This window comes from Chlamydotis macqueenii, chromosome 3 (genome assembly GCF_036417535.1).
Source record: "Chlamydotis macqueenii isolate bChlMac1 chromosome 3, bChlMac1.mat, whole genome shotgun sequence".
NCBI lineage: Eukaryota > Metazoa > Chordata > Aves > Otidiformes > Otididae > Chlamydotis > Chlamydotis macqueenii.
Genome location: NC_141558.1, coordinates 5,671,077 through 5,694,449, shown reverse-complemented (window position 1 = coordinate 5,694,449; position 23,373 = coordinate 5,671,077). Strand labels below are relative to the sequence as shown.

The 23,373-nt window shown below is 38.7% G+C and overlaps 1 protein-coding gene across 6 annotated transcripts in view; it reads left to right on the top strand.

The window, feature by feature from the left end:
• Positions 1-23,373, top strand: part of SUPT3H (SPT3 homolog, SAGA and STAGA complex component) — a 275,033-nt gene that overhangs the window by 130,329 nt on the left and 121,331 nt on the right. For all 6 annotated transcript variants that reach the window (XM_086743502.1, XM_086743501.1, XM_086743503.1 and 3 more), the window contains one exon: positions 8,669-8,753. In XM_086743502.1, coding sequence (XP_086599628.1) covers positions 8,669-8,753 — 85 coding nt within the window. The remainder of the gene's footprint in view (positions 1-8,668; positions 8,754-23,373) is intronic.

Genomic DNA, 23,373 nt, shown 5'->3' with positions numbered 1-23,373 from the left:
CCTTCCTACCTCGCCTGTTCTGTGATTCATGGAGCAGCAGTGGTGGTATATTCTTTTGTCCCTTTTTTTTTTCCTCCTTCTGTCTTGCATCACAGTCATTTTCCATGTATGAGTATGAATTTATTAAGGCAAAAATTGGATGCAAATTTCTTACCACATATGTTATATTGTAGTTAAAGAAATGTTAACAATAGTTGCCCTTTTTAAATGGGAAAATTTAGGATATTTTTTTTTATTTCCACAAGTTATTAAAACAATTTCAATGTGAGCTTAAGAACATGATTCAGAAGTTTTATGCTTTAAAAAACCATTTTATTGAATCAAGACAGAGTGACCTCCCATGGAGCTGGGAGACTTCAGCATCTCTGAAATCCATTCCCTGAGGATTTTGTGTTATTCTTGATTTATGGTGGCGTCACTGAAGACAGGGTTGGTCTTTATGTGAAAGTAATCGGACTTTTTATTTGGCAAGATGTTAGACATTGTTGATCATGCTGTCTGGAAGACCCTACAATTTAAAAACTCATGGAGTAAATGAGCTGCTTCCATTTTCAGGTAAACAAGTTTGCTCTTACTGAGGTCCTGCCTTGTTTAGATCTTACCTCAGTGGGGCAATGAACTTGACTGATGCCTTTGGATGTTGCTTTCTACCATAGTAATTGAGAAGTATCTGTAGTGAAGACTGTTCAGTAAGCATTAATACATTTTCAGTAAGTTCAAAATAAGTATTAATTATGAAATCTCTTCCTGGCTTTAGAATTTTAATAATTATAAGCATCAGTGGAGCTTATTTCAAACTCCAAATACAGAGTTCCAGGAATCATCTGTTAGTTGCAGGTGATGTACCATTTTAGGATGTGATCCTACCTCATTTTTAAGTATTTTAAGTCACATAATCCAGATTTCTTTTTGTGTACTTGTTTAACATCACAAGGTCTCCCAGTTCTTGGTTATGCTTAGTTTTCAGTAGCTCCAGCAGTGAAACTTCTGTTCCTTCTGAGATGGTTACAGAGAAAAACAGCTCTTGTTTTCAGATATTTTTCTTATAATTTGCTCTAAATGTTCCTTTTCTAAATTTCATCCCTTTACTTGTCGCTATGTACTTTTGAATAATTAAATGGTATGAGGTAATGTTTCTCTTCTTGTTGTTTACTTTTTTCCAATATCTGCAGACATCATCGCAACTTAATGTTACACTAAAGGAAAAAAAACATTTTGTAGCTAACATCCCTTTCCTCCTGTGCTTGCAGTTCTCACCGCCATACACATTTTAGAAAAAGCCTTTTCCTTAAGCTGACTTCTTTTTAGTAAAGATTCAATAGTTCAGCAATCAAATTCTTTGAGTTAATATTATAGTGTTTAAACAAGTGAATGGGACGTCTCCACTTGCTGAATGAATAGATGGTAATTAATTTTAGTCACGTCCTCTAGCTTCTCTTGACTAGAAGCAGGAGCAATACTGGAAGAGACTTTGAAGTCAATACCAATTAACTCAACTTCTTATGTAAAATAACATAGTGACTGTTACCTAGTTAGCTGAATACTATATACCAAGTTGTCTGCCTAGCTATATATATATTTTAATATACAAATTGCCTAGTTTGTGCTGCTGTATGTATACAAAGAAGTTCTAGACTTGTGTCTCCCATGTTTATTTAGATATGTGCAGGGTTAGCACTTGGGACTATTTTCAGTCAGTGGCAAAGGTGCTAAAAATGCAGGATTTTGACTGGAACTAAGGCACCGAATTTAGTACCTGAAACTTAGGCACTTCTGTGTGCATCTACATCTCTATCAACTACAGGGAATTTAGGCTTTTGTATGTAGTTCTGAGACATATCTTAGAGAGCGTAATGATGTAAAACTCTGCAGTGGTTGATAGAACAAATCCATGTAGTTTGTCGGAGACAGGAGGAAGTACTCAGGGCACTAGGGAGTGCTCCCAGGTCCTGCAGTTTACATGTAATGTATGTAGATGAAGATACAGCTTATGGTTTGCGATGTCTTCTGGAGAGGCCTACTTGAAATTGGGAACTGTGGGCCCTGTTGCATTCTCCATTAATTGTGGACATAAGACAAACCATTTAGATTAGATAGGGTCATTTTAAAATGCAGCATGATTCACAGTTGGCTATTGGGTCTTCATTTTGGAGAATGAGGCTATTCTACTCGTCTCTTCTTGGGTATCATGGTTGCATCCTGAAGTGGTTAGAGTGACATGGAGTAGCTCAGTGCAGCAGAGAATAGGGGACCTCGTTGTTTGTCCTTAAGTTAGCACAAGGGAAAGTGCCATCCTGGAGGAAACTGCACTCTTAAAATATCCAGGGTCTACTTTTTCAGATGTTCTTTCTGAGAAGATGTACAAAAATCTGTACACTTTGTCTTTATGTAATTTGGCGCTGAAATTTGTTAGTACTTTTCTGTAATGGGCTTAGTGCAACCTCTTTGTAAGTTTACCCCACTCCTGTATTAGGGAGAAGCTGTATTTGCCAGTGTTAGTGTAGACCTTGCTTGACTATAGACTATACGGACCGCACAAACTGAAGTCTGGGATATCGCTTGAGTCAGCATTTCTGGTTTCCTCTTCACGTTTAGGGCAACTCCCCTCAGTGCTGAGAGCAGATTCAGTTAGGACGGTGGTAAACGCTCCCAACAAGTCATAAGTCATGGAGAAATGAACTCTCCCATTTGATCCCTTTCTCCTAATAGACCAAATGACTGCTTGGTCTAATTCTCCCAAACATGTCTCAGGTCATGCAGTGCAGTTCGCCTTGGTCGTGCCCAGAGCAGCTGATCTGCTTGGTGGGGCTGTAACCTATGCACAGCAATTGGAGTTGAGGAGCCCTGGAGCCGTGACGGTATAAAGTACAGGCAGGTTATTTAGAAGTTGCCACACAAGCTTTTAAAAACCACCATCAGGTGATTACTGATGTACCAAACAGCACAAGACAATTTGGATCTCCAAAAATTGCTTCTTGCAGAATGCTAGTATTTTCTTCCAAGTTTAGCCACTGAAGGTCTTGGCAGAAAAAAAAAATGGAAAAAACCCCTATTTAGGGGTTTTTGTAATTTTTGTATTAAAATTGCTATAGGTTTTGAGTGCTTGTTTTTATTGTAACTTAAACATAATTTTTCTAAACTTTAAAGAAAAAGCTAACACAGCTACAACTTGCAGTTTGACTTTATATCTCTCGTACTTGCACTAAATCCTGGAAAAGAACTACGTTCAGTATGACGTGAGAAACCTATGTAAACTTGGTTTCATTAATCCAAGCAGATAAATGTATTAACTATGAACCCTGATTGGATTTAAGATTACCTTTTCTTTTTAAGTGGACTTTGGTGGAAGTTAGCTGAGGAGCAGATAAACATATAAATAGCAATATAAATTCCAGTGCTTTTTCAGGGACGTGCTGGTTAGTTAACATAACTCAATGCTCTAAATTTTTCCCTTTTTCATTAAGCTAAGGCAATAAGCAAGCAAGGTAGTTTAATTTTTAAATTAATGTCCCTTTACTAAGTTCACTGATGGTATTAGGAAAGAACGGTGTCTACAAAAAACCAATCTGTCACATCATCTCTCTCTGATATAATGTATCTTAACATAAAATATAAATTATTTTGAGACCTCATTGTTTATGCCTCTTGCCCCTATTGCAATCATCCTTTTACTTGGGGCAATTTCTTCCTCCCGGATTTTGTTCTTTCTTTCCTCTTCCACACTCCATACGATGTGTCCTCCTGTGCGTGTCTAATCAGTTTTCTGGTTTGGCACCAGTTATCTCTTTCCTTTCAGACTCTGTTTCTGCCTAATTTGTTCAGTGACAGCCATGGCAGACAAAATGGAGAGACAAGTGCTAGCTTTAGCTTTTGAGACATCAAAAAATGTATTATCCTTATTTTTTTTCTGAGAGGTCTGTTGCAATAACAAGCTCATTCCCATGCTCATCAGAAAGAAACTTGTAGTTTCCCATTTTTCTGTCATCTGAGGGACCAGATCTCCATATTTTTATCTTTCTCTTCATAGTCAGGATCTTATGGCACCAAGTTGAATTATTTCAACATGTTGTATTACTGATTTTCCACAGTTTATTTTTATGTTGTTTTATTGATTTGCAGTGCTTGTCCTTCTGGCATTTGAATTGCTGGAAGTTTTCTCAGTGTTCTTGTGCTAAGTACCGCAAAACTGATTTTCTTTGTTACCACCTGGCTATCAGGTCTCTAATAATTGACATCTTTAGCAGGACACTTACTTGCTTGTAGTATGAAAACATCTCTGGGAACTAATATGCTGCATATTCCAAATGCATTCCTGCCAAACAGCTGACAGAAAAGAAATTTACTGTATATTCTTACAATACTGAGTAGATGTGAGCCCAGATATTATCCTATCCAAATATATCTAGTCGTTGATTTATCCTGTGTGATTTTAAGGGATCCTTGCCTGGTTTTAGATCTGTAATGGTGAATTAGGTGGTTCTGCATGTAGTGAGCAGTTATATCTTGATTATATTCTGCTTCTTTGGTCAGTTAAATATGAGGGGTGGGAATCAGCTTGCTGATAGAGACAGCCAAGTTCTGATGTCAGCAAGTAGTTGTCTAGTGTGAGTGTAGTCTCTAGGTTCCCATTACGTGTTGTCTGAACACCTTCCAAGCTCCTTTGATTTCTTTTTGAATCTCCTCAGTACATTTTTGTGTGTGTTTCTCCATGTCCAAATACTTGCCTTCACAGTCACCCTAGTCTGAGTCAGATCGTTCGACTCATGGCCTAAGTTAGGAATTGCCAAATCCAATAGCCTCTAGCTCAGTCATTCAATGCTGGAGAGCCTCAATCTTCACGTGCAGAAACACAGATGCAAACGGGTCTCTTGAACAAGGCCCAGGCCCCATAGTCTCCATGGCAACTGCTGGGGACCTCCTGCTTCCGTCGGTAGCCAACTCACAGGCCCTCTGGTCTCTCCAGTATCCAGCCCAAATTTATGGCCACTTTGATACGTAGATCCCAAACCTCTTCTCCTACTCGCCGGCTACACTCCCACGTACACAATGTGCAGCCGCTCAGGTCTCTCCCGTTCCTGGCACTGCAGGCACACAAACACGTAAAAAACCCTCAAGTCTGGAGATCCCATCTCTGCTGCTGCAAATCCTTCGTGTAGCAACAGAAAAGGAAAATTGTTAGGGACTTCTAGAAAAGAAAAAAAAAAAAAAAAGCATATTTCCCACCAGTCTACCTCATTGCTTTTATACTAAATTCATCAAATTTATTCAAGGCGGTAAATTCCACATGAGTTTTGTTATGGTATGAACTCAATAGAAGCCCCAGTAAGGGAAACTATTTTTTCTAGCTTAGCGCACTCCCAGCCACCCTGGTTACACTTCCTTTCTGGCCAGGAGAGCTTTTCGAGGCGGTGGAGGATGGGAGATGGCAGCAGCCTTCTGTCTCCACGCTCTGCTCTCCTGGTGGTCTGGCCACCTGCAGAGCTCTGCAGCGGGGTTTTTGAAGCAAGCCTCTTCTGTGCCTGGCCCTGTACCTTTCATAGGAATTTAAAACCTGAAGAAATGTAGCAAATAAAGTGCTTTATCTATTTCTGTAGCTGCCTAAGATTTGGAAGTTCTTACAAATGTGGGTCCCTGCGCTGTGCGTACCTAGGCATGCACCAAGTGCACGTGGTAGGCCGTGATACTTCACATAGGCCTTTAGTGGCGTGGATGTTTACCCCTTTGGATGAGCCTGGAAACATCATTACAGGAACTTACATAAATTAGAAATAGAAGCTGAAAGTAAACAATAAAAGAGCTGCAGCAGTCTTTCCTTTCTCCATGCTTCTATTTTAATCCTTCTGTGAAAATCCGGGTAAGTTGATCACCTCCTTGTAAAAGTGTTTCCTTAAAACAGACAAACCTTTGAAATTGGATCTTCTAAGAAGGTTTTGTTATTGAATGACATGTCTAATGGGCAGATGCTTCTATTATTGGGACAGTCTTCCATATCGTTTTACTGTTTTGATGCACTGCTAGTGTTATATTTTGAGATATTTCCTCTTCAGTATTTACCTGTGGGTAAATACTGAAGAAACAGCTCTTTTTTGTTTTCAATAGAATTTTTATATGTTTCATAGGAAGACTTATTTATACTTCTAGGGAATGGAAGGTTCTTTAAAAGACTCTCTAATGAGCCATTAAAAGCAAAGCACACGTGAAATGAAATTTGTAACTCTTATTAAAACATCAAGTTAAGTTTCAGTTCCCAGAAGCAAGGGCACCAAATTTTGGTTTCCTTTTGTTTTTTTAGGGTTTTCTTTTGGTTCTTAACCTACCTCATATTCTGCAACTTGGCAAAAATCTGAGCCCCCTGACTCTTAGTTTAGTGTTTATTCTGCTATGAAGAAGTACAATGGCAAAAATTAAGAAGAAAATGGAAGATTTTACTACCTTAACTGCTTCTTGTGCATTTGTAATTATTACTTCTGGTAGCAAAAAGGAATAAAAAGGGTTTTTAAAAGTTTGTGTTTGATATCTAAAACAATATTATCCTATAAGCATGTTAGAATCTGGAGCTGATGTCAGGAAACGTATCAAATGCTATACAAATACAGCTAATGAGTATCCAAGATTTACTTTTTTTTTCAGTCTAAAAATTTTTTTTTAGTCTAAAAAAGTCCCATATCCATTACAAAGAAAAAGGAAGCAGCTGTGGGTAGGTGTGGTGGTTTTTACTTTTTTGCTGAAACCACCATGCTAGTATCTAGGTTTCTGTATGTGGGAAAGAAGTTGGCAGAAGTTACGTGGGAAAACAGTGAAGGCAATCTGGGAGAGAAAGAGCTTTTGAAGGTAGAAAGACCGTAAGCGAGGGAGGAAGAAAGTAGGTGCATCTGGAACTTGATTTTCTGTGTAACCAAGTAGGGCAGTTGATTTTGCATCTCTCTTCATGGTTTCAAAGTAGAGGGAGATAGATTTAAATTAAATATTAGGAAAAAAATTTTACTATAAGGGTGGTAGAACCCTGGCACAGGTTGTCCAGAGAGGTGGTGGATGCCCCATCCGTGGAAACATTCAAGGCCAGGTTGGACAGAGCTCTGAGCAACCTGATCTGGTTGGAGATGTCCCTGCTCCTTGCAGAGGGGTTGGAGTGGATGGCCTTTAGCTGTCCCTTCCAACCCAAACTGTTCTGTGATTCCATGATTCTATGTCCTTTTGCATCACAATGGAGCAAGAAGATTTGATATTGGTCTCCTCTCAGATCAATGTGCTGCATCTTGATTGCGTCTCTTCTGCTTCTCATGCCATTCAGAGTGCTGACAGTAACTTGTGACAGAGATTTCTAAACGCAGCCAGGGAGGGCACCTCGACATAGAAGTTATGTTATAGATGATAATGCTGGCAGCCAGGCGCTTACTACTCTCTTACGTATTTGTTTTATTTTGCACTTTACATCTTAGAAAGAAAAATTGCTTTTAAACATTAAAAGGCTAGTAAGTAAGAATGAACAACATGTTTTGATTGTGATAGCTGAATTCTGTTTGGGTTCATATATACTTTGTGTTGTTAGAAAAAAAAAAGTACATTTTCCTGTTAATTTACCTATGCACCTTAGTTTTTTTTTAAAAATAAATACTTAAGTTTTATTTTAACCAATTGTTTTGAATTTGTGATGTTTTAAATGTTATTTTACATTCCAGTGTAATATGGTAATAAATATTTCTATTTTTATATGTATTTCCTATGTAATATCCAGGTGTTTGCAGTTTATAAAATATTTTATAGGATCTGGATTGTTTGCTGTCCTGTGCTTTTAGTCCCAGGAAGTATTTGACAGAATAATTCATGGACAAGTGCACTCCTTCATAATAGAGAAAAAAATTATGTGAGTTGTGCTCATTTTAGAGGTGTTGTACAACACGTTATAGAAGATGACCATCTCTTTAAGATGCTGGTAGTCTGAACCGGAGAGGCAGTATCTACAGTCTCTTTTAGTAGGCTGGTGGTGGCCACTGCCCATCCCAGATCAAAGGAGCAATGCCAGCTTCAGCTGGGTGAGAAGCAGTTAAGACAGATCTAGAGAGCAACCTCTGGTAGTTCTTAGAGAAGATAAAGCCTTGCGAAAAGCCCCTCATCGCAATTTCTCATTTAACGATGCCTCTTGGAGTGGCTTTGCCTTTTGATTGCCACGTTGTATGAACACCATCGTGTCTCTATGATCTCTTGTCATTTAACCTTGCAGTGTAGATTTAAGAGCCTCTCATATATTATTATGTATTAAAATGTTTACCTTTAATTCATATAATTCATAGTAGTTCCTTCCATGTCTTAGCACTAGCATTTAGATTTGAGATACAATACCTGTTAGCATTTTACATTTTACAGTAGTTATTTGGTAATTTTGTAACGTGCTCCAGTTTCTGCAAACTGGATTTTCCTCTGTTTCCTAAACTTTTCATTTTTTCTCTCTATGTGCTTTAGTACACATCCTTGCAGTCTTTTGTTCCTTTACTCATATTACTTTGGTTTATATTCCTTGCACCACACCGAGCGATCCGTTCTGTACATACAGGTGTATTAAGCTTGTTGTTATTATTTATCTTTTTTTCTTTTTATTTTTCTGGAGGCCACCTACTTTGTTTCTTTTTAACTCATTTTCATAACCTTGCAATAAACCTCTTCCTTTCAGGTTTTCCTTAGGAGATGCTCGCAGGCCACTTCATGAAACTGCAGTACTGGTGGAAGACATCGTCCACACGCAACTGATAAATTTGGTAAGAAAATAGCTTATAAAATAATCTTCACTCTAAAACTCCTTGAAACAGCATCAAATTTTCATGATCAAATGACTAATAATAGGTTGTTCTGGTTTTAGAGACAAATAAAACGCAGAAACTGAGGGTTGTGTTCAGGCCTCAGTAATCTGTAGTCACTACTGTTGGGCTTGCAGATACACGTGTGTGAGTGATATCTGCAACCCCACCTAACTTTGGCATAAAGCTGATGGTTTTTTCTTTTTGTTAAAAACCTGAAGTTGTTAAAAAGAAAAAAACTAGCTAGTCGTCTGAAGACTTCCTTGCTGATTTTTGTGAACTAGTATTTGTGTTAATGCATTATTTGCCTAATGTTTGTGTTCTCATATTCCTACTATTTGATATTTTGATTTCTGGCCAAAAAAAAAAAATGTAGAAATACTGAATATTGAAAGCCAGTAAGAGTGTTGTATGGATGAGACTGATTAGAATCTCATCGATACGAAGCAGCTCTAAATTTGAACCTCTCTGTAGTTTTTAATTAAAGTTCAGCAGCACCTCTTGAGAAATCAACTATGACATTTTACACCCACTGAGGCTTAGCTGAGCTGAGCTTTACATCAAAACGCGCATTTTTGAGAAAAATGCAACCTGCAGCCATGTGGTCTTTGCGCTTAAATCAAAGCTGGGCACTTACTTGGGGAATGACCGTGACCTGGGGTTAACCCTGCGTGGGGCATAGGAGCATGTAGGATTTCCTGACAGAAGCAAGAATGGGAACAGAGTGGCAGATAAACAGCTTTTCTAACCTTTCCCCTCCAAGCCCAAGACAGCACTTTATTTCTGAGGAAGTGAAAGTATCTTTAATAGCTCATTGCTTTGACCTCTGGCATTCACATGCCGGAACTCTTAAATCAGGAGCTTTTCACGTGCTCCGGACTTCTGATCGGGATTTTTGCACTTTTGTCATTGTTAATAATTGCACATCCTTATTGAGTTGTTCCTATGTATTTATATAAAACTTTCACTTTAGATCTGGCTGTTTGTGTGGGTACATATCCAATACTAGTAAAAAGCTATTTTTATAATTAAGTTTGCAGATGAAAATTTATTGCTTAGGCTGCGGATGTAAATTTATTGCTTACTACCTGGATTTTGTCATATTACCCATGTTAATGGACTACACAGTTCTCATTATGTAATTTAATGATTTCTTCACAAAATTCATGTCCATTTTGCCATCCAGAAGGCTAAATTGTAGAAATTACTTTTATGGCTGCAGTAAAGCTGGCACATTGCATACATCTTTCATAATAAACATTTGTAAGGGGAGCTCATACTTGTTGATTAAGTCCAGGTTTGAGCTTCTGAATTAAAAAATAAGTTACCAGTGTTATTACCTTTGATTGGTTGACTTCTGATATCTCGGAGTTTTATAGTTCCAGCTTCCTATTTTCAAAGTTGATCTGCAGTCTATTAAATCAAGGGCTGGTTTGGACAGATTTATATGGTCAGTGCTTCAAACTACTGTACACTTCATGAGCACCGGCTGCTATAGCAGACGACTGCACTGACAAGTCAAATTATTGAAAAGCAGACGGTTTAAAGTCGACATCACATTTTATGATCTTTTTTTGTGTGTGTGTTTTCAACAATATGTACACTTCTTTAAGTGAAATTCTTCTAAAAGTATACACCAACCTGTAGAAGGAAATGAGCATCTCGAGAGGATGATTCACATCCCCCTAAAGGCAGTTTCTGAGTTAGATGAGATGAATCTCTTGAGGAATTTGTTTCCTCAACTGGATAATAAAGGGATCTTTCGGCGGCTTGCTGGGGTTTGAATGTCTAGGAGATAGGAATAGAAGTTGAGAGATAAATTTCATCCAGAATACTAGCATGATTTTTTTTTTCTTGGCATACATTGCAATTATAATAAATATTTTGTTATTTGACTATCAAGCGATATAAAGCAAAAAAAAAAACACTATAAAATTACAAAGTTAGAATCATAGAATGGTTAGAGTTGGAAGGGACCTTCAAAGGTCATCTAGTCCAACACCCCTGCAAGAAGCAGGGACATCCCTGACTAGATCAGGTTGCTCAGAGCCTCATCCAGCCTGGCCTTGAACGTTTCCAGGGATGGGGCATCCACCACCTCTCTGGGCGACCTGGGACAGTGTTCTACAAATCACATCGTAAAAATTTTTTTCCTAATATCCAATCTAAATCTACCCCCCTCTATTTTAAAACCATTACTCCTCATCCTATCACAACAGGCTCTACTGAACAGCCTCTCCCCATCTTTCCTGTAGGCCCCCTTGAGGTACTGGAAGACCACTCTAAGGTCTCCCCAGAGCCTCCTCTTCTCCAGGCTGAACAGCCCCAACTCTCTCAGCCTGTCCTCATAAGAGAGGTGCTCCAGCCGTCTGATCATCTTCGTGGCCCTCCTCTGGACCTTCTCCAACTGGTCCATGTCCTTCTTATGTTGGGGGCTCCAGAGATCGACACAGTACTCCAGGTGGGGTCTCACCAGGGGAGAGTACAGGGGCAGAATCCCCTCCCTCGACCTGCTGGCCATGCTCCTCTTGATGCAACCCAGGATGCGGTTGGCCTTCTGGGCCGCAAGAGCACATTGCCTGCTCATGTTGAGCTTCTCATCTACTATCACTCCCAAGTCCTTCTCGTCAGGGCTGCTCTCGATCCGTTCCCCGCCCAGCCTGTATTTGTGCCTGGTATTGCCACGATTCAGGTGCAGGACCTTGCACTTGGCCTGGTTGAACTTCATGAGGTTGGCACGGGCCCACCTCTCCAGCCTGTCAGGGTCCCTCTGGATGGCATCTCGCCCTTCTAGTGTGTCGACGGCACCACACAGCTTGGTGTCATCGGTGAACTTGATGAGGGTGCACTCTATCCCACTGTCCATGTTGCCGACGAAGATGTTGAACAGGGCCGGGCCCAACACGGACCCCTGAGGGACGCCACTTGTGACCGGTCTCCACTTGGACATTGAGCCCTTGGCCACCATTCTCTGAGTTTGGCCATCCAGCCAAATCCTTATCCACCGAGTGGTCCGTCCATCAAACCCATGCCTCTCTAGTTTAGAGAGAAGGATGTTGTGCGGGACAGTGTCAAAAGCTTTGCACAGGTCCAGGTAGATGATATCCGTTGCTCATCCCTTGTCCACCGATGCTGTCACCCCGTCGTAGAAGGCCACCAAATTGGTCAAGCATGATCTGCCCTTGGTGAAGCCATGTTGGCTGTCACCAACCAGCTCCTTGCTCTCCATGTGCCTTAGCATGGTTTCCAGGAGAATCTGCTCCGTGACCTTGCCAGGCACAGAGGTGAGGCTGACCGGCCTGTAGTTGCCTGGGTCCTCCTTGTTCCCCTTTTTTAAAATAGGGGTTCTGTATATTTTTTGTTCAATCATAATGTATTTGAAGAGGAAGAGCATGATGAATTTAAGTTTTAATGTGAAATCAAGTTCACTTTTGACTGATATTATTTGTTTAGTAATAGATCTATTATGTATTTATAGATGCCTTAATGTTACCCTTACAATTGTATTTTTTTATGTGTGGTAAGACTAGAAGTTCCAGTCAAGGCTGTGTTGTTCTTTATGATTAAGCACGAATAGATGTCTGTTACAAGGAAAATTGTGCCTACAAAAAAGGTTCAACAAAGAATGCAAAAATACATCATTCAAAAGGGGACAAGCCTTTACATTAATTACCTTTTGAGGTGGAATGAGTCCTCTTACTTTGTTCTTCCATCATATCCAATACAATTTGCATGTGCAGTAAGAAGGTTTTGAAACATCATTCTATAATAATCTATTGATATCTATTCAGACCCTTAGAAAGGAACTCAGAGGTCTTGCTTTAGGACTAATCAATATTATTCAGCACTTTGTCAAAAAGAAGAAGCTGTAACTAAGATAAATGGAATAGGTATTTTTCTTCATAATTAAACACTATTGAGAGGTTTGGCATCAAAATAGCTGAAGTCTTGCATATACACAAATGTAAAAGCATCTGGAAATTGTTTCATGTAATGTTTAAGGAGGAGGAAAAGTCTCTTCTCACCTTCACCATGTCTGTCCAGAATTTTTGACATGCTGGGCTGGATCATCAGAAAATGTAGTATCATTAGACTTTAATATTAAAAGCAAAAGATCTCTCAGTATCTTCTCTTGGTGGGGCCATAGCTCCATGTTCATGCTTCAGATGTCACGTTCAAAGGCTATTAGATGATAACATCGTGATGTACTACTTAAATCAGAAAAGCTGTTAAGGAGTTATTTTCCTTGTGCTGGAAATGGGCATTTATTATCAAAATGAACTACTGTTTTGCTTGTGAGACATCAAACGATTTCTGGGGTGAGATCAGATTTGCCTATTACAAAGCGAAGACATTTTAGCAGTAGCACAGAGTTCAGCAAGGGAATATGAAAAATTGCACCTATGCACACCAAAAATACAGATGTGCTTGTAAACAGCAGAACCCAAAAGTCCCTACCTACTGGCAATAACCTTACCCGTCCATGAAAGACTGGCTGCTCCGAGGGAGGGCCACAGCTCATTGCAAAAGCCTTGGACTGCAGCCTTTAAATGTTTTTTTCCACTGGAATTCTTTGTGGACTGTGGTAAGTCATTGCAGACACTGTCATGAACGATAGAATTCATGTTAATAAAGTTGTGGTTTGCTCCCTGTCAGCTAATGTGTGTCTGCTAGAAGATAGGCTCTGATCTATTCGATTGATGTCAAATGATTTCAGTCAAACCCGCTCAGTTGTTTTTTTTTTTTAGAATGCAGTAGTGTCAACTGAAAGGAACTTTGCCCAAAATCATGTTGTACATGATACCTGTTGGGAGTCTTTTATATCATGTACGTTTGTCTTGCTATGGAAGAATTTAATTTCATCTAGCCTAATAATTTATGTCTATATATTCATATAAATTATTATTTATATAAATTATTTATCATGCTTCCTTGAGCATGAGTCTCATGTTTTGATTTGAATCTCATGTTGCGTATATATGTATATGAACACCCTGCATATACACATAGCTAATTTTATTTTTTCTGCTTTATTACTGTTGGAAATTAATTGTCTCTTACACAGATAATATAGTTAATTAAGAATGAGCCCTTTGGTCTCAACTGAAGCACAGAACACAGATAAGTAGGTACATAATCTATACTGGAATGTGTACGTTTTTTTGAAACTGCAGCAGTAGTTCATAGGTAGAACACTTCTGGTGAGATGCAGAGATTCAGCAGTATGTCAAGTCCTGAGTAAGTCCATAGTAAATCCATCTTGTGGAGTAAATTGCTTTTTATAGTAGGGCCTTAGATAAAGATTGGGTAGTCATTTGCCATGACTAGAAGAAGGAGTGGTGAAAATTATGGAGACAAGCATAAGGATAGGTTTACTGATATGAAATGCTAAGTATTTAAATAATGATCAGCGTGAATTTTGTGTTTTCAATGAGCTGTGCATTTTCCAGGTGAAGGTGGAGTGCTTTCTTTACTTCCCAGCTTTATTCCTGCTGGGTAGAGCTTTCTTGGTTCTTTACTGTGTACTCCTACAGATTTTTTTTTTTTTTTAATAAAATCACACTCGTTGTTCATTCACAAACTGGATTAGTAATTTTGATGTATGTAACCTCTATGCTGTTCTGAAATCATACAGTTCTGTTTGTTTACTGTGTTTTTGATCTGTTAGACTTATAACCTTTATATGCGTAATTGTAGAATTTCTGACATTCCTTTTAAAAAAGGAAAAATTGAAAGTAGTTCGTTCATTAACAGAAATTGCCCACTGATAAAAACAAGCAGTGTGAAGCACCGTTCACTCTTCATCCCAAAGTTATATGCAACTGTCACTTATGCCACACCAGTAACGGGAAAAGTCCTTGTTTTATGAGTCTGTTTTAAAACAGTAATAACGTTTCCTGTGCAGGACATTAATTAGAAGGGTTATCAAAATAAGACAAACTAATATAATTTGTGATTGTACAAAATAAAGGAAGTTGAGGGTACCATAGGGACCTCATGAATCACAAGATGGAAACAATCTTCTGGCTAACTAAACATTGAGACTTTGTACTAAGTCCTAGGGTGGATGTACAGCTCGGCAAACCGGAACACGTTGTGTGTTTACATGAATGGGAGAAAGGAGTTCACAAAAAACATCTGGGAAAAATCCTGCAACTATTCATTCTGTTCCTACCGTAGGGTAAATTAAACAACATACATAAGTTTGCAACAAACACATGGTACATCTGCCCTCGAAGAAATAAAACTGGAGAATAGGTCTGTAATATGAAAATTTCCTGGGTACCAGCAATGTGTTAGCATTGGTCATGTGTGATGGAAGAGAAGAGACTTTAGTAAGCGGTTTTTAATTGTTCCCTGTGCATTTACATCATTTAAATGTGGCCACTATTTAGATTACATTATTGCATTGCTAGGAGTATTTTTTTGTGTGTGTGTTTGCTTTCATTGAAAATGCATCTTTGACATTGATTTCAGTGATTTAGAATCATAGAATCACAGAATAGTTTGGGTTGGAAGGGACCTTAAAAGCCCACTCAAGTCCAACCCCCCTGCAAGGAGCAGGGACATCTCCAACCAGGTCAGGTTGCTCAGAGCCCCGGCCAACCTGGCCTTGAATGTTTCCAGGGATGGGGCATCCACCACCTCTCTGGGCAACCTGGGACAGTGCTTCACCACACTCATTGCTGTGTTTAATTTTTTTAAACATTTTATGCAACTCTAAAAGGAAGGGCTGCTTTTCAAAAAACTTTTTTTGGTCAGTGTACAGAATAGTATATAGAAAATGTTGTCATTCTGACTATATTTGTTTCCATACAGTGAAAATATTTGACTATCGTTCTATAGCGATCAGATGCTATTGCTCCTGTACCAAAGGAGCTCAGTGGCTGTGTGTCTGTCATTCATGGATTAAGATGACAGTGGTTTAGAAAAGCCCACACTTGACATAAGACACTTTCTCAATTTCTTTAAAAAAAAAAATATATATATATATATTTTTTTTTCTTTTCTGATATTTCTCGACTGGCAAGCACTTGACTTTAGATTACTTGAGCAAATAGCATTTCATCTTTGATATATTAGACTATCATAAAATGTCTTTTTAGGAGATGTTTTATGAAAAATTGAAGTTGGAAACAATGAAGTCTTTTGTCTGAGTTTTGATGAAGTCTTGCCTTTTCTTTGTTGGTAATTTATATGAAAAGTTATGTCCTGAGTTTTCTACTCTAACGTTAGCTATTACTTGATCACCATATTTAGACCTGCTTATTCTAAAGCACTGAATCTACTTCAGGAGACAGTTCAGGAGTCCCAGTTGGGGATTCTGGGCTCCATCTGTGCTTTCTCTTAAGATGAGAAAGCACTTCCTTGGTCAGAAGTTTTCTTTCCCATGGATCTTTCTGCAGAGTCAACACATGCCATGAGACAAAAGCTGCTGTTTTATGCCTGGTCACGCAGAGATGCCGCTCAGCATCCGGTGGTGATGGACTTCATTGATCTAAAAAGTGGAAAGACTAAGATACTGTTATCAAGAACCCTACAAAAAATCAAACAGAAGGAAATTAATAGTTATGCCCACATAATTGTAGCAATGTATTCGATAGTGAAGAAAAAAAATCCAAACCATTGACTAGATTGAGTGGAAAAAGCAATGTGACCAGTGATAAAAGATTGTCTTGCAGTGCATATAAAATGCAAAGAATAAGGGTAGTGCAGGCAGCTGTAATACCAGTATTTCCTAATTTTCTGTATCAGCCTTTAATAACAATGACATAGATTTATGTGCGGTGTACATGTATGTATACATGTGTGTCTATATATACAGGTCTGTTTTTTTCCAACCCTTAACACATTAGATTCCTGTTTAGGCTGTTCAGCAAGAGGAATTAAGTATGCATGAAATTTCATTCATGGGGACTTTGGAATCTATGGCATAATTAAATATAGATGTACTCAATTACCTTGGTTTCTGGGACTTCTATGAATCAACTGATAAGCCGATCCCAGCCTGAATTTCCAAAATGTAAATACATACTCTGTTTAATTTTTATGTACACTGTTAGGACTATAGCACAGAAATCTTGGATGAATCATAGAATCATAGAATGGTTAGGGTTGGAAGGGACCTTCAAAGGTCATCTAGTCCAACCCCCCTGCAAGGAGCAGGGACATCTCCAACCAGATCAGGTTGCTCAGAGCCTCATCCAGCCTGGCCTTGAACGTTTCCAGGGATGGGGCTTCCACCACCTCTCTGGGCAACCTGGGCCAGTGTTCTACAAGGGTAGAGAGCTAATCACATAGAATTTCACAGGGCTCTTTAGAAAAGAACAAACGAAAATTAAGAAGTTGAAGAGTAATCATTAGGTTTTTATTGCACAATATGATGCACTCTGGTTAATCAATATTTTGTCAATGGTTTTACTGTCTAACCTCCTTTATTGAAAGTGTTTGTGACTGAGCAGGCTTTTGCCAAGAGTATTTTTGATGTAGCCTAAAAAGTGTCTCAAATTATTTAGCTGGACTGAAATGAAGGAGCAATCTGTCTGTGAAAAATCGTAAATTCCATCCCGAGCTTCAGAAGTCAAATGGAAAACTGATATTCAGGATTTCTTTCTTTAACTTGTTTGTACCATGTAAAATTGAATTTTGTAAGTATACGAACATGTGTGTAATGTCCATATCTGCACACACTGACCCATCTCATCTAGTAGTCCAATTCTGGCAGAAATTAGTAAATTAAATGAAAAGAATCTGAAGTTTATCAATGGTGTGCAACACATGGGTATTTGATTAGGAAGATGGACTTAAGTTAATTTTCAAAAGCATCAGTATATCTTTGAAATCAGCTCCAGAATCTGATAAACAATGAGTTTTTAATTTTTTTTTTTTTCATCTTACTTGCTGTGTTTCAAATAACTGTTCAAATGAGTTAACTGTCAGTGTCTGGTGGAGTTAACATTCCTTCTGCTTTTCCTCTGAGATCCTCAGTGGATTCCCCTGAACAAACATTAAACACAAACAGACACCTTTTTCTATACCTGAGATAATGATGCCAGATCATCTTTTGTGACAGGGGAGGTAAATGGGCACTTCTGTGATGTGAGTTTTCATCTCCTAAATTAATTATTTAACATTCTGGCCATCCATTTAAAATCTGGACTTCTTAAGTGAAGTGAGAGGTGTTTGACTTCTGCCACTGGCTGTATTTTTTTTATATTTTGCTTTTCATGGATTCTGTCAAACAAATCTGTGAACTTTAAGTTGGTAAAGACACAAAATGATTTATGGACATCCGAGGTGAAAAGAGAGTAGTGTTAAATTCTGCATGGTCTTTAAGTGTAACTCATAGACCTGAAAGGTCATCTCAGTGTGTTTAACAGAGCAAATTCATTGTAGTTTCTAAATCACCTTATCTGATTTCAAGCAAACCTGATAGTTTCAGAAGAACATTTTTTAGGAAGATTGGCTTGTTAACAGTGTTACGCAGTTACAAGGAAATGTGGTCACAGCTGGTTCTGGTTTCTTAGCTAATCCACCTGATTGGAAACAACAGGTTTTTGATATTTTTCCATTTCTTACACTGACACCTAGTGTTCAGAGATCTTGAGTTTCTAATACTGCACTTTGTTATTAATAGATAACTGTCAATACGGAAGATCTCACCTTTGTCAAAATCTTACAATTTTGTTGTTCTTCAAGAGAAAAAAAAGAACTGAAGGGAAAGGTGTTACCGTTATTCAAAACAATTTTACTTTGGAAGTACAAATAGTATACCGCTACTGGAAAACTTGGCAAAAGCTATTTCACTTCTTGAAGAGCTGCAAAATCTGTTTTCTTAATATTTAAGTGCTTTAGTTTTGGCAAATACAACTCCTTTGTGTCTGCAAGTGTCACTGGCCAAGAAAAACAGTGATAGCAGCAGAAACCCTTAGATCGGTATTTATTTAATTGTGGGGGATGTCAACACTTTTTCTTTCTGTGTTCTTTTATCTTTGAGCCACAAGTTCTACCTGATAGGGATGTTGGTGGCAGCGCAGTCCTTGAGTGGACAGTCTGGCACAAACAGTCTTTTATCTCAAGACTTGCAGATAAATGGAGCAATCCAAGTATGGATTGTAACGCGTTCCTGACAAAGACAACTGGCAGAGTAAAATACACTCTCTAACTCTTGTACTTGTGATTTTGTTGTATGTTACCTAAAGATTTCATCATCTAAGATAATATATTAAAAATTTAGTGTGGCTGTATCTAAAAATATCAAGGAATTTTTATGTTTTAGTGATGGATTTCACAGAAAAGTGAAACATGTTCAGGCAGAAAAAATGCATATGAAACTTATCCTTCATTTGATCATTCTTCCCTTTTTCTTTTCATTACTGGTTTCAAAATAGAGGGAGGTAGATTTAGATTAGATATTAGGAAGAATTTTTTTACAATGACAGTGGTGAAGCACTGGCACAGGTTGCCCGGAGAGGTGGTGGATGCCCCATCCCTGGAAACATTCCAGGCCAGGTTGGATGGGGCTCTGAGCAACCTGATCTGGTTGGAGATGTCCCTGCTCCTTGCAGGGGGGTTGGACTGGATGGCCTTTAAAGGTCCCTTCCAGCCCAAACCATTCTATGATTCTGTGATTCCATGATTACTTTTCCTGAAGGTGCACCAAAAAGCTGTGATTCTGCAGTGAGTTGTATGTGTTTTAAGTTTCTTGTACACTTACTACCTTGCCTTCTCAGAGAACCAGGAGGTAGTGCCAGTTCTCTGAGTACCTACCTGGGTGATGGTCTCCTCTTGAGGAAGCCCTTGATTCTTACCCGATTTCCAAATAGGCCAGCATTTGACTATAAAAACATTCTCTTCCCGTAAACTCTGGTAAACTGGTATTTAGTTTAAACTCTGGTATTTAGCCAGACGTCACAGTTTGATTCTACTGCTTTAGGCTGAATCTTTCCCTCCAGAGATGTGTCTCTCCTTCCAGACCCATCGCCTGTACAATTTGTAGATTCTTGTGCTATTAAGATAATTGATGTTTAAAAGAGCAATGTGGCTGGTCCAGGACTTTTTTTTTTGCATGAGAGGGTGGACTTAGTGGCTTGGTTGGACGAGAGTATAAAGGAAGTAAATTTGAGAAAATGTGTCAGGAGCTCTGTGCCAATTGATACAGAGATGATCCTCTCAAAAAAGTATATGCTTTACAGTCAATCTAAGTGTGCTGAATTGTTTTCAACAGTGTATTAAGTACAGTGGACTCCATGCAGTAGTTATATCTGTGATTTACATAAATATTCTGAAACTCAGCCCTAGTTTCATACACTTCCTTTAAATTACAACATAAAATCTATCAACTTAGACTGCTCATTTTCTCCTGTCTTGGGTAAGGGCATTGCACTTCTCTGTGTGCACATGGCATTTTAGATACCGTACCACGTCGCTGCCAATCAATTGTTATATTCCTATGAACCAGTCATAGTGTGCTTGCGTAGAAGTAATCAGAGACAACAGAGAAAAATGTTACTTGTAAGATATCATTTGTTTGACTTCTTTTAGGCATTTATTTTCAGAATCATGATTTGTCTCTTGTGATTGTAAAGGATGCCTTGGGTGACCAGCTCAGATGTAGACTTGTGTGTTTAGTCAGATATCTCCCACCTGAGAGTATCAGAGCTCCCTAGACAAAAGCCTCAATGCAATTAAAAAAACAAACAAACAAACAAAAAAACAGGAGGATAATGGGAAGTTCTCTGATGGCAAAAGAAGATGATAAGCAGATATGCAGAAAAGTCAGAGAAAATAAAGACCTACCGGAGGCCCAGATTTCTGGCCAGGAAGAGGCACACAGTGTCCCATATATTAATAGTTTTAAGGGAGGGGATTTATGAAAAGTCTGATTGGAGCTGATCCAAGACAGAGTTAGGAGAGGGGAAGTCTGTGCATTAGCTGAAAACTATGTTCTATGGTTTTTTTTACAATGAAGAGAGAGAAAGAAATGGGAAAGGATTTGAAGAGACCGGTTGGATTGAGATGTGGTTTCTTTAAAAGGGAGTATAGGCTGAGGACATCTGTACACCGTGAGCAAAAGTGCCAGAGAGCAAAGAAAAATTGAAGACTAAGTAGACAGGATATGATGCGTCTACTGAGGGGGGTGAAGTTGGGAAAAAGAACGGAGAGTTATGAGAAGAGAAGGTCTTCAGAGACAAAAACTAGGTGCAACTTTGTGGGAATGCATATATTCTCTCTTTTAGCAGAAAAAATATGGAGCTAAAAGAGGAACCCATGTTGCAAATAAGGAGTAGGAAGCCCAAGATTCGACAGAGAGTTGTTTAAAGAAGTGGAATAAAGAAAGATGAAAACAAACCTTTAGTGGAAGGAGTTTGGAAGAGGTTCCCATGACCCTCTCTGGAAGTGTTCAATAGCAAGAGAACGAGAATAATTGAAATGAGAGGCAGAGAGGTTTGGAAGAGAAACTGTGGCTGGTGCAATGGAGCTTGCAGAAGGTCTGGTCTGGAAAATTAGTTTGGGAAGTGGCTTTACAGGACATTAAGCACTGATGACAGGGTAGCCATCAAGAAGTAGCAAATGGAGTGAGAATCAGCAGATGTGTGGCTCCCAAATTGAATTTCAGGTGAGGCCGTAGGAAGTAGGTGGGTAATGATGAAACAGGTGGAACATGGCCATTGGAGTCACCGTGAAGGAGAGCACAGGATTAAGAGGAAAGGGAGAGACAGATTCTACATCCCAGTCAAGAATTCATGATACAGTGGAAAGTCTTCTTTGTTGTTCTGTGGACATCACCATACACACGGAAGTCTGAATGCGTACATCTTTGCACCGTCACATACCTGCAAGCTTGTATACATATATAGAGAGATTAATAATGCGCACTTGTATAGTGATACACAGTCTGAGGCTAGTATATCCACTTCAGTAGACTCACAACATACTGCTGCTAGCAACCATTGTCACAATATTCAGTAGCTACATTCTAATTCTTGAATATGTTTTTACATGGTTTGCCATTTTCATCTTAGAGTCTGCCATCATCATTCCAGATTAGGGAAAAAAAAAAAGCATCACTTATACTTTAATTTCTCATCAGTAAAAGAAGACTTAGTGGATTTTCCCCGTGCCTTGAAACAAATGAATGGCAGAGCTGAAAAAAGTCGACAAGTTGTAGCTGAGAGGGAAGCTGTGCAAAGCTATTTTATATTGACGGTCTATGTCTCAGCCAATTGGATTTTTATTTGACAATCCAAAGGTGTAATAACTTTTATTGTAAGAGGAAGAAAAATACATCAAGGCTAATAAATAACGGAGGACCTACTAGGGATATGCATAAATGCATATCCTGTTCCTATGTATATACAAGCTTAATTGTGTCTCTTTTAATTTTGCTATTTGATTCAACGGGATTGTCAGGTAATCGTCCTATTGAAAGAACAGAAGAGGATAAAATTTCAAATAACTTTGTTAATCTCTTCTGGCTGTTAAAAGAAAAGATTTATTGGTATCAAATTTTATTGCGTTCTTAGAATTTTGGGATTGATTGGCTGCTAGTTTAGCTTGCTTGTCTCTTCCAGTTAGAAACCCAAACACAACAGAAGAAAGACGTCGCATTGAAGCTGACGTGCAACAAGTGAGCGAAAGTTCACTTGGCTTTTTCTCTCGGCACCAGGTGCAAAAGTTGGCTAAAAGTGCTGTGGCAGGCAGTTATTTGAAAGCAGTTTCTGGTTTAGTGTTTTATCAAGCCCAGGAGTAAAATATTCTGCAACTACTGCAGTTTCACAAATCTGGTTTTTAAGGTAGAACTCTGAGTTATCTATGTAATTAAAATGGCCGGGTACAAACATGAATCATAGCATAACCATTAATGAGAGGGTTTGCTGGATTTATGGAGGGCTGTATGTGGTATTTTAAAAGTGTGTATCATTTCTTTGTTTAATACACAATACACTTACATTCTCCAAATATATCAGAGCCTCTTGAAATCTTGAGGAGCATTTGTTGTTTTCTACATCCTCTCTTATAAATGCTGGGAGGAGGTGTATTAATTTCTAGGGAGAGACGACTCTCGCAGTGTCCTGATTCGTAACGCGACTTAATCTGATGGGTCTTTTCTTGAATAGCTGCTCTATTACAGCTTTATAGTATGCTTTAAAATGACAGTTCTCTAAATTGCAGCTTTATCAAAGCGGGTAGGTGGTGGCTTAATGGTGACGTAAGCTCCAGAAGCGTAGAGGTCAAGTGGTTTGCATGTGGGATTGCCAAATAACACGGTTTTAGTTTCTTTTGCATTTTATTACACCGATTCTCCTCCCCAGATGTCTTGGATTTCTGTGGTACCCCCTTCGCCTTTGATTGTTGCTCCTTGTAACTAACAATTTTTATTAGCCGTCCCACTAAAACTCAGAGTTTTTACTCAGCACCTGTTGTCTTCAAAGCACTTTGCCATAATAACCAGTTAATCCTCACACTGGTACTGAATTTCGCTGTCGTTCCTCTTCACATGTGAAAAGTCAGCTTGATGACTTGCCTAAAATTGTGTAATGGTTTTGACACCTGTATGAGGACTTAGTCTGCCTGTTCC